At 41.7% G+C, this 13,127-nt stretch overlaps 1 protein-coding gene across 1 annotated transcript; it reads left to right on the top strand.

Annotated features, from left to right (window-relative positions):
* The first annotated feature begins 2,420 nt into the window (after positions 1-2,420).
* LOC109561207 (putative adhesion G protein-coupled receptor E4P) lies at positions 2,421-9,215 on the top strand. Its single transcript, XM_019963596.2, has 4 exons — positions 2,421-2,693; positions 3,674-3,740; positions 7,598-7,689; positions 8,966-9,215. The coding sequence occupies exons 1-4, from the start codon at positions 2,518-2,520 to the stop codon at positions 9,213-9,215; spliced, it is 585 nt and encodes a 194-aa protein (XP_019819155.2). The 5' UTR covers positions 2,421-2,517.
* Positions 9,216-13,127: the final 3,912 nt, after the last annotated feature.

Below are 13,127 nucleotides of genomic sequence, written 5' to 3'. Positions count from 1 at the left end.
CCGAAACGTTTCTCTTTCAATCTGAATGTCCCATGACAGGAACTGAAAATTGATAAGGACCCTTCCTCTGTTGCAGAGAGATCACATTTGCTTCCTACTCCTAATTTTGGAAGCCCCAACCTGTATTATATAAAACATTAAAATTGTTCCTCATTCCATATTACGTGGGTTTTGTTTTGTTTCATGGGGTTTTGTTTGTTTGTTTGTTTTTGCTACAATTACCAAGAGCATTTCTAGAATTATTGCCCAGGATAAACTCATTTAATTGTCCAAGCCTTATGATTTTTTCGGTTCTTTTGGGAGCATGGGGCAGCTTGCAGGATCTTAGTTTCTGGATCAGGGTTCAAACTGAGCCCCCCGGCAGTGAAAGCGTGGAATCCTAACCACTGTTCAGTTCAGTCCAGTCGCTCAGTCGTGTCCGACTCTTTGTGACCCCATGAACCACAGCACGCCAGGCCTCCCTGTCCATCACCAACTACCGGAGTTCACTCAAACTCATGTCCATCGAGTCGGTGATGCCATCCAGCCATCTCATCCTCTGTCGTCCCCTTCTCCTCCTGCCCCCAATCCCTCCCAGCATTAGGGTCTTTTCCAATGAGTCAGCTCTCTGCATCAGGTGGCCAAGTATTGGAGTTTCAGCTTCAACATCAGTCCTTCCAATAAACACCCAGGACTGATCTCCTTGAGGATGGACTGGTTGGATCTCCTTGCTGTCCAAGGGACTCTCAAGAGTCTTCTCCAACACCACAGTTCAAAAGCATTAAATCTTCGGTGCTCAGCTTTCTTTATAGTCCAACTCTCATCCATACATGACCACTGGAAAAACCATAGCCTTGACTAGATGGACCTTTGTTGAAAAAGTAATGTCTCTGCTTTTGAATATGCTGTCTAGTTTGGCCATAACTTTCCTTCCAAGAAGTAAGCATCTTTTAATTTCATGGCTGCAATCACCATCTGCAGTGATTTTGGAGCCCCGAAAAAGAAAGTCTGACACTGTTTCCACTGTTTCCCCATCTATTTGCCATGAAGTGATGGGACCAGATGCCATGATATTATTTTTCTGAATGTTGAGCGTTAAGCCAACTTTTTCATTCTCCTCTTTCACTTTCATCAGGATGGTGTCATCTGCATATTCTGAGGTTATTGATATTTCTCCCAGCAATCTTGATTCCAGCGTGTGTTTCTTCCAGCCCAGCGTTTCTCATGATGTACTCTGCATACAAGTTAAATAAGCAGGGTGACAATATACAGCCTTGACATACTCCTTTTCCTATTTGGAACCAGTCTGTTGTTCCACGTCCAGTTCTAACTGTTGCTTCCTGACCTGCATATAGGTTTCTCAAGAGGCAGGTCAGGTCGTCTGGTATTCCCATCTCTTGAAGAATTTTCCACAGTTTATTGTGATCCACACAGTCAAAGGCTTTGGCATAGTCAATAAAGCAGAAATAGATGTTTTTCTGGAACCCTCTTACTTTTTCGATGATCCAGTGGATGTTGGCAATTTGACCTCTGGTTCCTCTGCCCTTTCTAAAACCAGCTTGAACATCTGGAAGTTCATGGTTCATGTATTGCTGAAGCCTGTCTTGGAGAATTTTAAGCATCACTTTACTAGCGTATGAGATGAGTGCAATTGTGCAGTAGTTTGAGAATTCTTCGGCATTGCCTTTCTTTGGGATTGGAATGAAAACTGACTTTTTCCAGTCCTGTGCCCACTGCTGAGTTTTCCAAATTTGCTGGCATATTGAGTGCAGCACTTTCAAAGCATCATCTTTCCGGATTTGAAATAGCTCCACTGGAATTCCATCACCTCCACTAGCTCATAGCTCATAGCTTGTTCATAATGATGCTTCCTAAGGCCCACTTGACTTCACATTCCAGGATGTCTGGCTCTAGGTGAGTGATCATATCATCATAATTATCTGGGTTGTAAAGATCTTTTTGTACAGTTCTTCTGTGTATTCTTGCCACCTCTTCTTAATATCTTCTGCTTCTGTTAGATCCCTACCATTCCTGTACTTTATTGAGCCCATCTTTGCATGAAATGTTCCCTTGGTATCTCTAATGTTCTGTGAAGAAATCTCTAGTCTTTCCCATTCTATTGTTTTCCTCTATTTCTTTGCATTGATCGCTGAGGAAGGCTTTCTTATCTCTCCTTGCTATTCTTAACCACTGTACTGCCAGAGAATTCCCCAGCTCCTATGACTTTTATGAAACACTTGTCAAGTGAGAAACCTAACTTATGTATTATTTTCAAGTAGAATAGACTGATAATGTCAAATTCAAGAAGTGAAGAAGTCATATAATTCTACCTATAAACCTGCAAAAGGCATTAAAGTGAACATTTATTCATCAGTATGACTCATCTTTCTAAGTTTTCCCCTATTTTATCCATTTTTTCCTTGAAGTCTCAAAAATATTTTCATGGATCTGTGAACATTTGTTTACCCTGATCAACATACTTTTAACTCTCAATGATCACTAGCGAGCCAAAATTATGTTGGGTGTGCCTTCACCTGGATGTTCCTCGAAGGGGTGCACCTCTTCCTCACTGTCAGGAACCTCAGGGTGGCCAACTACACCAGCGCAGGCAGATTCAAGAAGAGGTTCATGTACCCTGTAGGCTACGGGGTCCCAGCGGTGATTGTGGCTGTGTCTGCAGCGATCAACCCCCAAGGATACGGCACCACTAAGCAGTGAGTCCAGTGCTGAAAATGTGCTGTCGGGGACGTGGGTACACACGTGTCTCCCTGGGAAACTGAGGGTGGAAGGAAGGGTGGAGTAGGTCACGACTCAGGCTGAGAACAAAGATGCTGAACATTTATTTCTCCAGCCCCTGGGGCGAAGTGTTTCATATACACCATTTCTCATGTCTATCAAAACATCCCTAGAGGAAAGTGCTCCAATTGTTCCCATTTTGTATACTAAGCAAACTGAGGTTCAGAGAAAAAGGTGAATGACTAGTGTAAAGTAACACAGACAGTAAACTGGAAGGAGCATGAATTTTTATTTTTTATACAAATGTCTACATTTATAAATGTCACATGTTTATAGATCTTTAATACTTCTATTACTGAAAGTAATAACTGGTTTTATAAAAAATAATATTCTAATAAAGAACCTCTGTAATACCACTAAGCCCAGTATGTGTTAGTCATTCAGTCACATCTGACTCTGCAACCCCGTGGACTGTGGCCCACTAGGCTCCTCTGTCCATGGAATTTTCCAGGCAAGAATATTGGAGTGGATTGCCGTTTGCTACTCCAAAGTATCTTCCCGACCTAGAGTTTGAACCATGTCTCCAGTGTCTCCTGCTTTGGCAGGTGGATTCTTTACCAACTGCACCACTTGAGAAGCCCCTTAAATATATATACATATAAATATATACTTTTATAAAAATGGGGTCATGATAAAGATACTGCATGTAATTTGTTTATTCCTTTAATACTCTCCAGGCTAGAATACTGGAGTGGGTTGCCATACCCTTCTCCAGGGGCTCTTCCCCACCCAGGGACTGGACCCACATCTCCTGCATTTCCTTGCATAGAAGATGGATTCTTTACCAGTGAGCCACTGGGAAGCCCAAAAAGTCCTATATAAATATTCTCTATTGCAGATCATGTATTGTATTCCATTACCTTTCAAAATGCTGCCACTGTTGCTTTTTGTTTTTCAGTTGCTGGATCAACACAGAGAAAGGGTTTATCTTGAGTTTCTTAGGACCTGTATCAGCCGTCATCTTGGTAGGTTTGTAGTGTGCATGTGTCTGCCTCAGGTGCCATGTGTGTATAGAGTATGTGTGTGTGGTATGTAGTATTCAACTTAATTTGAAGATCAAAAGAGGTACTATTTTTTATTTTTTATTGCAGTACAGCTGATTTACAATGTTGTGTTAGTTTCAGGTGTACAGTGAAGAGATTCAGCTATATATATATATATATATATATATATATATAATGGAAAAGAATCTGGAAAAGTATATATATATGGATACTTATATATATATATATATATATATAAAAGTCTCATATATATAAAAGAATATATATTTTTTCAGATTCTTTTTCATTATAGGTTATATCAAAGAATTGAATATAGTTCCCTATGCTATACAGTAGGTCATTGTTGTCTACCTGTTCATATACAGTAATGTGTATACATTAATTCCAACCTCCTAATTTATCCTTCTCCCCACTTCCCCTTTGGTAACCATAGTTTGTTTTATGTTTGTCGGTCTACTTCTCTTTTGTACTTAAATTCATTTGTATGTTGTTTTTAGATTTCACATATAAGCAGGAGCATATGATATTTGTCTTTCTCTGACTTAACTTCACTTAGTATGATAATCTCTAGTTGCAACCATGTTGCTGCAAATGGCATTATTTCATTCTTTTTATGACTGAATAATATTCCATTGTATATATGTACCACATCTTCTTTATCCATGCCTCTGCTGATGGACATTTAGGTTGCTTCCGTGTCTTGCATACTATAAATAGAGCTGCAGTGAACATTGGGGAACATGTATCTTCTCAAAGTATGGCTTTCTCTGGGTACATGCTCAGGAGTGGGACTGCTGAATCATATAGTAGTTCTAGTTTTACTTTTTTAAAGAATCTCCATACTGATCTCCATCCCGGTTTTACCAATTTACATTCCTACCAACAGTGTAGGAGGGCAATCTAAGTACTATTTTAACATTCATTTGTTTCCTTTTAATAGTAGATGTTTGAGCATATGTCTTTATTTAAAATTTTTGAGCATATTTTTGCCATCAAAAAGTCTACAAACAATAAACACTGGAGAGGGTGTGGAGAAAAGGAAACCCTCTTAAACTGTTGGTGGGAATTCAAACTAGTACAGCCACTGTGGAGAACAGTGTAGAGGTTCCTTAAAAAAAACTGGAAATAGAACTGCCATACAACTCAGCAATCCCACTGCTGGGCATACACACCAAGGAAACCAGAGTCGAAAGAGACACATGTACCCCAATGTTCATTGCAGCACTGTTTACAATTGCTCGGAAGCAACCTAGATATCCATCAGCAGACAAATGGATAAGGAAGTTGTGGTACATATACACAATGGAATATTACTCAGCTATAAAAAAAGAATACATTTGAGTCAGTTCTAACAAGTGGATGAAACTGGAGCCTATTATACAGAGTGAAGTAAGTCAGAAAGAAAAGCACCAATACAGTATATTAACACATATATATGGAATTTAGAAAGATAGTAACGACAACCCTACAACAAGACAACAAAAGAGACACAGATGTAAAGAACAGACGTTTGGACTATGTGGGAGAAGGCAAGGGTGGGATCATTTGAGAGAATAGCATTGAAATATGTATAGTACCACATATAAAACAGATGACCAGTGCAAGTGTGATGCATGAGGCAGGGCACTCAAAGCCGGTGCTCTGGAACAACTCAGAGGGATGGTGTGGGGAGGGAGCTAGGAGGGGTCTTCAGGATGGGGGGGACACATATGCACCATGGCTGATTCATGTCGATGTATGGTAAAAACCACCACAATATTGTAAAGTAATTAGCCTCCAATTAAAATAAATAAAATTTTTAATGATAAAAATAAAAATCTAAAAAAAGGAAAAAAATTTTTGAGCATATTTAAATGCTGATGAATAGAGAAGAAATCATCCTTGTATCTCTAATATCTAGCATGCCATACATACTTAATATATATTTGTTGAATAAACAAATAAGTGGATGTGTAAAAATATAATTGTGACTATGATAAAATTATGTGATTTGGAAGTGATTTCACCAAGTGTTCTTAAATCTTCTTCAGTTGGTTCAACTCAGGATATAGTCTGATGATTAGTCAGTTTAGGCTACAGTGTGGTACAGTGACAAAGAAGTCCCCACATCTCAGTGGCTTGGCAGAGCAAATACGTTTTTGTGTGCTACTTTTGCAAAGTCCAGTGTGGATCAAGAGGCTCCCCATGTGAGATTCAGCTTTACTTTTTCTATGACTGTGCTGGGTCTTCGTTGCTTTGTGCAGGCTTTCTCTAGTCGTGGTGAGTGGGGGCTACTCTTTCTTGGGTGCTCACGTTTCTCATGGAGGTGGCTTCTCTTGTCGTGGAGCACAGGCTCTAGGCATGAGGGCTTCAGAAGTCGCAGCACATGGACTCACTAGTTCTGGCACATGAAGTTAGTTGCTCCAAGGCATGTGGGATCTTCCCAGACCAGGGATTGAACTCGTATCTCCTGCATTGGCAGGCAGATCGTTAGCCCCTGTGGCACCAGGGAAGTCCTCAGCTTTTCTTTTATGATTCTATTATTTTGACATGTGACCTCCTTGGTTGTTGCTGGAGGGGAAGAGTTGAAGACTGTAGGATTCAGGCATATATCACTGCGACCAACATCTCAGCCGCTAGAACTCAGCCACATGCCCCAGACTATCTGAAATGAGCCTGGAAAATACCTGTCCATGGCCCGTGTGTGCAAGGAAAGGTGTTGGTGGAGACACCACATTGCACTGCGTTTGTGCCACCTGACCACCCACGCATGTTCTTTTGTGGCCTTTCAGGAGCTCCTTGGTGGTATTGTACAAGCATCCCCAGTCTGCTCCAAAGGAATTTCAATATATTCTCTTTTTTTTAACTATTTGGCTGTGCTATGAGGCATGTGGGATCCTAGTTCCTGACCAGGGATGGAACCTGCATCCCCTGTATTGGACGCATGGAGTCTTAACCACTGGACCGCCAGGGAAGTCCCCAAGTTTCAACATATTCTAACTATAAAATCTCATACCTTTTCCCATGATCTTCAGTGCTTTCTAGTTTGACTCTATTTTTTTCTTAGGGAATAGTTGCCTTGCAGTGTTGCACAACAAAGTGCATTAGCTACAGCATGTAGCATGTTAGTCACTCAGCCATGTCCAACTCTTTGCGACTCCATGGGCCATAGCCCACTAGGCTCTTCTGTCCATGGAATTCTCCGGGCAAGATTACTGGAGTGGGTTGGCACTCCCTTCTCCAAGGGACCTTCCTGACCCAGGGATCGAACCCTGGTTTCCCGCACTACAGGCAGATTCTTTACTTTCTGAGCCATCACATATATCCCCTCTCTCATGGCCCTTCTTCCCACCCACCCCCATCTCACCCCTCTAGGTCATCACAGAACACCCAGCTAAGCTCCCTGCACTCTACAGCAGGTTCCCACTAGCTATCTGTAGCTCTCTACACATGGTATCTTCACACACGGCAGTACACATGTCAGGGAAAACCATAAAGAGATGAAACGACAACCCTCAGAATGGGAGAAAATAATGGCAAACAAAGCAACTTACAAGGAATGAATCTCTAAAATTTACAAACAGCTCATGAAAACTCAATATGAGAAGAAACACACCCAATCAAAAAATGGGCAGAAGACCTATGTAGACATTTCTCCAAAGAAGACACACAGATGGCCAAGAGACACATGAAAAGATGCTCAACATCATGAACTATCAGAGAAATGCAGATCAAAACTACAAAGAGTAGTTCACCTCACACGGGTGAATGGCCATCATAAAAAAAAAAAAAAAAGACTGTATGTTGGTCCACAGTTAGTATCTTTTTTTTTCTTTCAGATAAACTTAATCTTTTATTCAATAACCCTGTGGATTTTGAGAGACCGACTTTCTTCCCTCAATAAAGATGTGTCCAAGATACAAAACACAAGGTAAAATGGGTTTAGACAGTTTAATGGGCTTTGCATAGGTTGTAGTCCTAAAGGATTGCTTTTTCAAGCATGCATGCATGCTCAGTTACTAAGTGGTGCCCAACACTTTGCAACCTCATGGACAGTAGCCCACCAGGCTCCTCTATCCATGGGATTTCCCAGACAAGAATACTGGAGTGGGTTGCTATTTCCTCCACCAGGGAATCTTTCTGATGCAACAATCAAACCCATGTCACCTGCATTGGCAGGCAGATTGTTTACGTACTGAGGCACCTGGGAAGCCCCTAAACAGTCATCTGTAAAGAGTTGCCTACCATGTTAGGAACCACTGTCAAATGAGAATCACCCTTAAAATCATATATATTTGAACCCTTGAAATTAATGAGCAGATTCATACAACCAGAAAGTAGAATTGATGTTGCCCAAGGGTGAGGGTAGGAAGGAATGGGTATTTATTGTTTTTTGGATACAGAGTTTCAATTCTTCAGGGTGAAAAAAAGCTCAGTAGAAGGATAGTGTTGTTCTAGCAGTGCAACAATGTGAGTGTGTTTAATGCTTTTGAAATGTGTGTTCAAATGTAGTTGTAGTAAATTTTGTGTTATGTGTTTTTGCCACATTAAAAAAACATAATGGTAAAATACCTTTCCTTGAGGAGGAAATGGCAACCCACTTCAGTATTCTTGCCTGTGAAATCCCATGGACACAGGAGCCTGGCGGACTACAGTCCACTGGGTCACAAGAGTTGGACGCGACTTAGCGGCTAACCACCACCACCACAAAATATCATTCCAATTATAAATATTCATAATAGAGGAAAACACCCATGGAATAAACTCATGCTCATCTATTAGAGTTTTTACAATGGAAATGATAGCCATTACTTCCAAATATTGCACTCACAACCACAGTTACTCCAAACCATCCTGGCTTGAGAAAAGTTCACAAGTAATTAGAACAGGCGTCCCAGGTGGCTCAGTGGTAAAGAATCTGCCTGCCAATGCAGGAGACTTAGGCTTGATCCCTGGGTTGGGAACATCCCCTGGAGAAGGAAATGGAAACCTATGGACACCTACAGTATTCTTGTTTAATTCTGAATAATTCCATGGACAGAGAAGCCTGGCAGGCTACAGTTCATGGGGTCGCAAAGAGTCAAACACAACTTAGGGACTAAAGTACTACAGTTGGAGAGGAAGGCAGATGGGGTCTGAAGACAGGAAAACATACTACTCAAGAGAGAAGGTGGTGAGTTGGTGACTGTCCTTCTTGGTGTTAACAGGATGCTGATGTTTAAAGCCATTGCTCAGCTCTTCCTCTTGGGCTGTTCCTGGTGCCTTGGCTTCTTTCTCGCTGAACTGATAAAGGAACCCATCAGATCCATCGTTGCCTACGCTTTCACCATCACCAACGTCCTGCAGGGAGTCTACATCTTCCTGGTCCACTGCGTCCTCAACCAGCAGGTAATAGGACCCATCCTGTCTTCCCCCAAGCTCCCAACTGGGGTCCTCACACGTCATTTACCTGGCTAGCCCTTCTCTCCTGCATGATGCCCTTCTGTCTGATAGTGTGTTCCCATTTTCCCCAAGCCTACCATTCTCCACTGAGTCCGGGAGTTCAAGCCCCTGTTTGCAAATGCATTTTTTATGTATCTGTAGGATGAGGTTAGTTCCACATCCTACGACTCCGCCATCTTGATTCCCCTTTGGGAGTTCAAGTCTCCATTTTCCAGTTTCCCAATACATGAATCTGCAATGAGGAGTGGATAGTTACTTCCCCATTCATCTTCTCCGATCACAAATATGGGGTCTGACAGCAACAAAACTAAAGTTTGGGGGACAATGGTTTCCATTTTTTAATACTCAAATTGGATTTTAACAATTATTACTTGCTTGGCTCTGGGGGATCCAGGGGCAGCTTTCTGAACAGTGAGGAAATCAGAAACGGGAAACAACATAATTAGACATTGAATAACCAACTGTGATTTGCACTGTGGGGAAAATTGTTAGGGGGACATTAAACTACCACATAGGGCTCCCTTAGGCTTGACAATGAGGGGCTTAATGTGGGTGGGAGACAACCAGCCAAAGAAAGGAAGTAAGGCTGATGTGGCAACCCTTGCCAGTCCCAGAACCCAAAGACATGTAGCGAGGGCAGTGCTCTGAGTATAGGAGACTGCAGTGGTAGTGAAGTTCCACTTGCCAGCATTGATTGGACCATATAAGCTTTTTAAGCAGTGATTTTACATTGCATTCTGACTCAATAAATAGGCAGATATCTCTAGGTTTCACTCCAATGGAGTTGTATGGATCTCAGAGAGACATGTAGTCAGGTACGAATGTGAGAGTGGTACCATAAAGAAGGCTGACGCTGAAGAATTGATGCTTTCAAACTGTGGTGCTGGAGAAGACTCTTAAGAGTCCAAAGGACAGCAAGGAGATAAAAACAGTCAATCCTAAAGGAAATCAGCCCAGAATAGTCAATGGAAGGACTTATGCTGGAGCTGAAGCTCCAATCCTTTGGCTTCCTTGTGGGAAGAGCCGAATCTTTAGAAAAGACCCTGATACTGGGAAAGATTGAGGGAGGGCAGGAGGAGAATGGGGAACAGGGGATGAGATGGTTGGATGGCATCATCGACTCAGTGGACATGAGTTTAAGCAAATTCAAGCAGATATTGAAGGACAGGGAAGCCTGGTGTGCTGCAGTCATGGGGTTGCAAAGTGTAGGACAAGACTTAGCAACTGAACAACAACATTGAGAGGAGGAAGCAATTCTCAGTAGTTACAGAAAACTGCTCATGTTCTTAGGGATGATATAAATGCTGTGTTATCATTAACATGAATATGAACAGGCTGATCCACAAATAATATCTCTGTAATCACTCATGGGGCCTCTCTGGTGGCTCAGACACTAAAGAATCTGCCTGCAGTGCAGGAGACCTAGGTATGGTCTCTGGGCTGGGATTACCCCCTGGAGAAGGGAATGGCTACCCACTCCAGTATTCTTGCCTGGAGAATCCCATGGACAGTGGACCCTGTCAGTCTACAGTCCATGAGGTCTCAAAGAGTCAGACATGACTGAGCCACTAACACACAATCACTTATAGTTCAATCTGTTTGATATAGCCTCTATGGGTTATCTGCAAATATAAATGGAAAAATAAACATTATTTTTGGTAGCATTCATGCATATATCTAGAATGTATCTAAATGCAAGATTTTCATTTACCATCTTTTTCAGGTGAGAGAGGAATATGTAAAGTGGCTTAGGAGCATGAGTAAAAAGACAGAGTCTGACAGCTACATCCTTTCCAGCTCTACCATCCAAACCCATGTGGTAAGATGATTTCCTGTCCCCGTCCATGCTGTTTCCTTATTTGAAATATTCTCTTCTGCCGGCAGTTGGGTCTGCCCCTCACCCAATAGTGTGATGAGACCACACATTGACTCTTGGTACAGAAACCTGTTAGCATCTCTGTCTCAGCTTACTGTGCAATATCTGACTCTGTGCATCTCTTCTGCTGCTGCTGCTAAGTCGCTTCAGTCGTGTCCGACTCTGTGCAACCCCATAGATGGCAGCCTACCAGGCTCCACCATCCTTGGGATTCTCCAGGCAAGAACAATGGAGTGGGTTGCCATTTCCTTCTCCAGTGCATGAAAGTGGAAAGTGAAAGTGAAGTCACTCAGTCATCTCCGACTCTGTGCAACCCCATGGACTGCAGCCTACCAGGCTCCGTCCATGGGATTTTTCAGGCAAGAGTACTGGAGTGGGTTGCCATTGCCTTCTCTGCTGAGCATCTCTAGGGTGGGGTAATAGCATACTTACCACATATGATCTGCACAGTGCATGATTATACTTTTCTAGAATTATTGGTTTCTGAGTCCAAGAGCTTCCCTGGTGGCTCGGTGGTAAAGAACCCATCTATCAATGTAGGAGACACAGGTTTGATCCAGGGTCAGGAAGATCCCCTAGAGAAGGAAATGGCAACCCACTCCAGTATTCTTGCCTGGGAAATCCCATGGACATAGGACCCTGGCAGGCTATGTAGTCCATGGGGTTGCAAAAGAATAGGACATGACTTAGCAACTAAACAACAGAAGCAAGCTGAGTCCAAACCTTGGAGTTACAGAAACATGAATGAAACTTTTTCTTGATACGTTACATCATAACTAAGTTATACTAGTTCATGAGTTCCACAAAGTTGCCAAACAGATGTTTCACTGCTGGTATGCTCTGAGCCTTAACCAGGCCTGTGCTTTGTAAACCTTAAAAGAAGCCACAGAACTTGGGACTTGCCAAACATCTTTGGCCAGGATTTTTTTTTTTTTTTTCCTGTAGAAAACGTCTTTACATTTTGTAGAACACTGATGTTTTTTACAAAAGACTTAATTTAAGGACTGTTGGCATAGGCAAAATAGTACTTGAAGAAACTGGTAGACATTACAAAGTACTTTTCTCCTTTTACTTGATAATGATGAAGGAAAATGAATGAAGGGATAAATAGGATGGATTTAGGTGAGATGTAGCAGTATGACCTTGGTTTCAGTCCTACTTTTGAAATTAACTTGGGTGTGATATTGACATCAGTCTCCTCATGGCTGAGATAAGTGGGCCAGACTTCATCATCTTATGATTACTTTCATATCTTCAATTTTCTGAGATGCAAAAAACAAAGGCAAGTACCTTAAGCCTGGAAGAAAAACACTCAGACTTTCCCTGGGATCCATGCTTCAATATGAATCTCATCTTTTTGTCAGGAAATTCCCAACAAATGATGTTAATAATTACTTTCAGGAATATTTCAGCATTATTTCTCTTTCTGTTTCTCCCATAAATTCACACATGGAGATGGAAAAATCATCCAATTTATGGGGGAAAAGAAGAAGCAATACTTAAGTCTGAAAATGACAAACAGTTCCATGTCATCCTCCCAACCACCCTGGAGAAAGAATCAGCCACGTGACTCAAACACCCAGGAGAACTGCTTCATCATACAGTAGAATCGCTCACAGAATGTATGCTTTGGTTGAATATTTTGTGTAGTGTTGCAGCGCTCTATGTTTTCAATTAAGATATTTTACACAGAGGCATGTAGATCTTACACTTAGTAAGTTTGTAAATATATATACATGTATATGCTCTTTTTGTTTAGTCACTCTGTTGTCTCTAACTCATTTGTGACCCCGTGGACTTAGTCCAACAAGATCCTCTGTCCATGGGATTTCCCAGTCAAGAATACTGGAGTCAGTTGCTATTTCCTTCCCCAGGAATATTCCCAACCCAGAAATTGAACCCTCTTCCTCCTGCATATATATCTATTAACTACATAAGTCAAGTCAAGAGATGCAGTATTTGCATTACTCCTGAAAGTTCCCACATAATCCTTTCAATCATTTATCCCCAGTCTTCCACCCCAGAAACAATTATTCTGATTTCTATAGCAA

The sequence above is a fragment of the Bos indicus genome, chromosome 7 (genome assembly GCF_029378745.1).
Source record: "Bos indicus isolate NIAB-ARS_2022 breed Sahiwal x Tharparkar chromosome 7, NIAB-ARS_B.indTharparkar_mat_pri_1.0, whole genome shotgun sequence".
NCBI classification, from domain to species: domain Eukaryota; kingdom Metazoa; phylum Chordata; class Mammalia; order Artiodactyla; family Bovidae; genus Bos; species Bos indicus.
This window is presented reverse-complemented; position numbering and strand designations above follow the sequence as displayed.

Bases quoted from the DNA above. Each gene is read 5' to 3' on its own strand.
- LOC109561207 (XM_019963596.2), top strand. From the start codon at position 2,518: ATGTTCCTCGAAGGGGTGCACCTCTTCCTCACTGTCAGGAACCTCAGG. The intron at 3,741-7,597 runs GTAGGTTTGTAG...TTTTTCTTTCAG, and splicing joins CTGTATCAGCCGTCATCTTG to ATAAACTTAATCTTTTATTC. The intron at 7,690-8,965 runs GTAAAATGGGTT...TGGTGTTAACAG, and splicing joins TCCAAGATACAAAACACAAG to GATGCTGATGTTTAAAGCCA.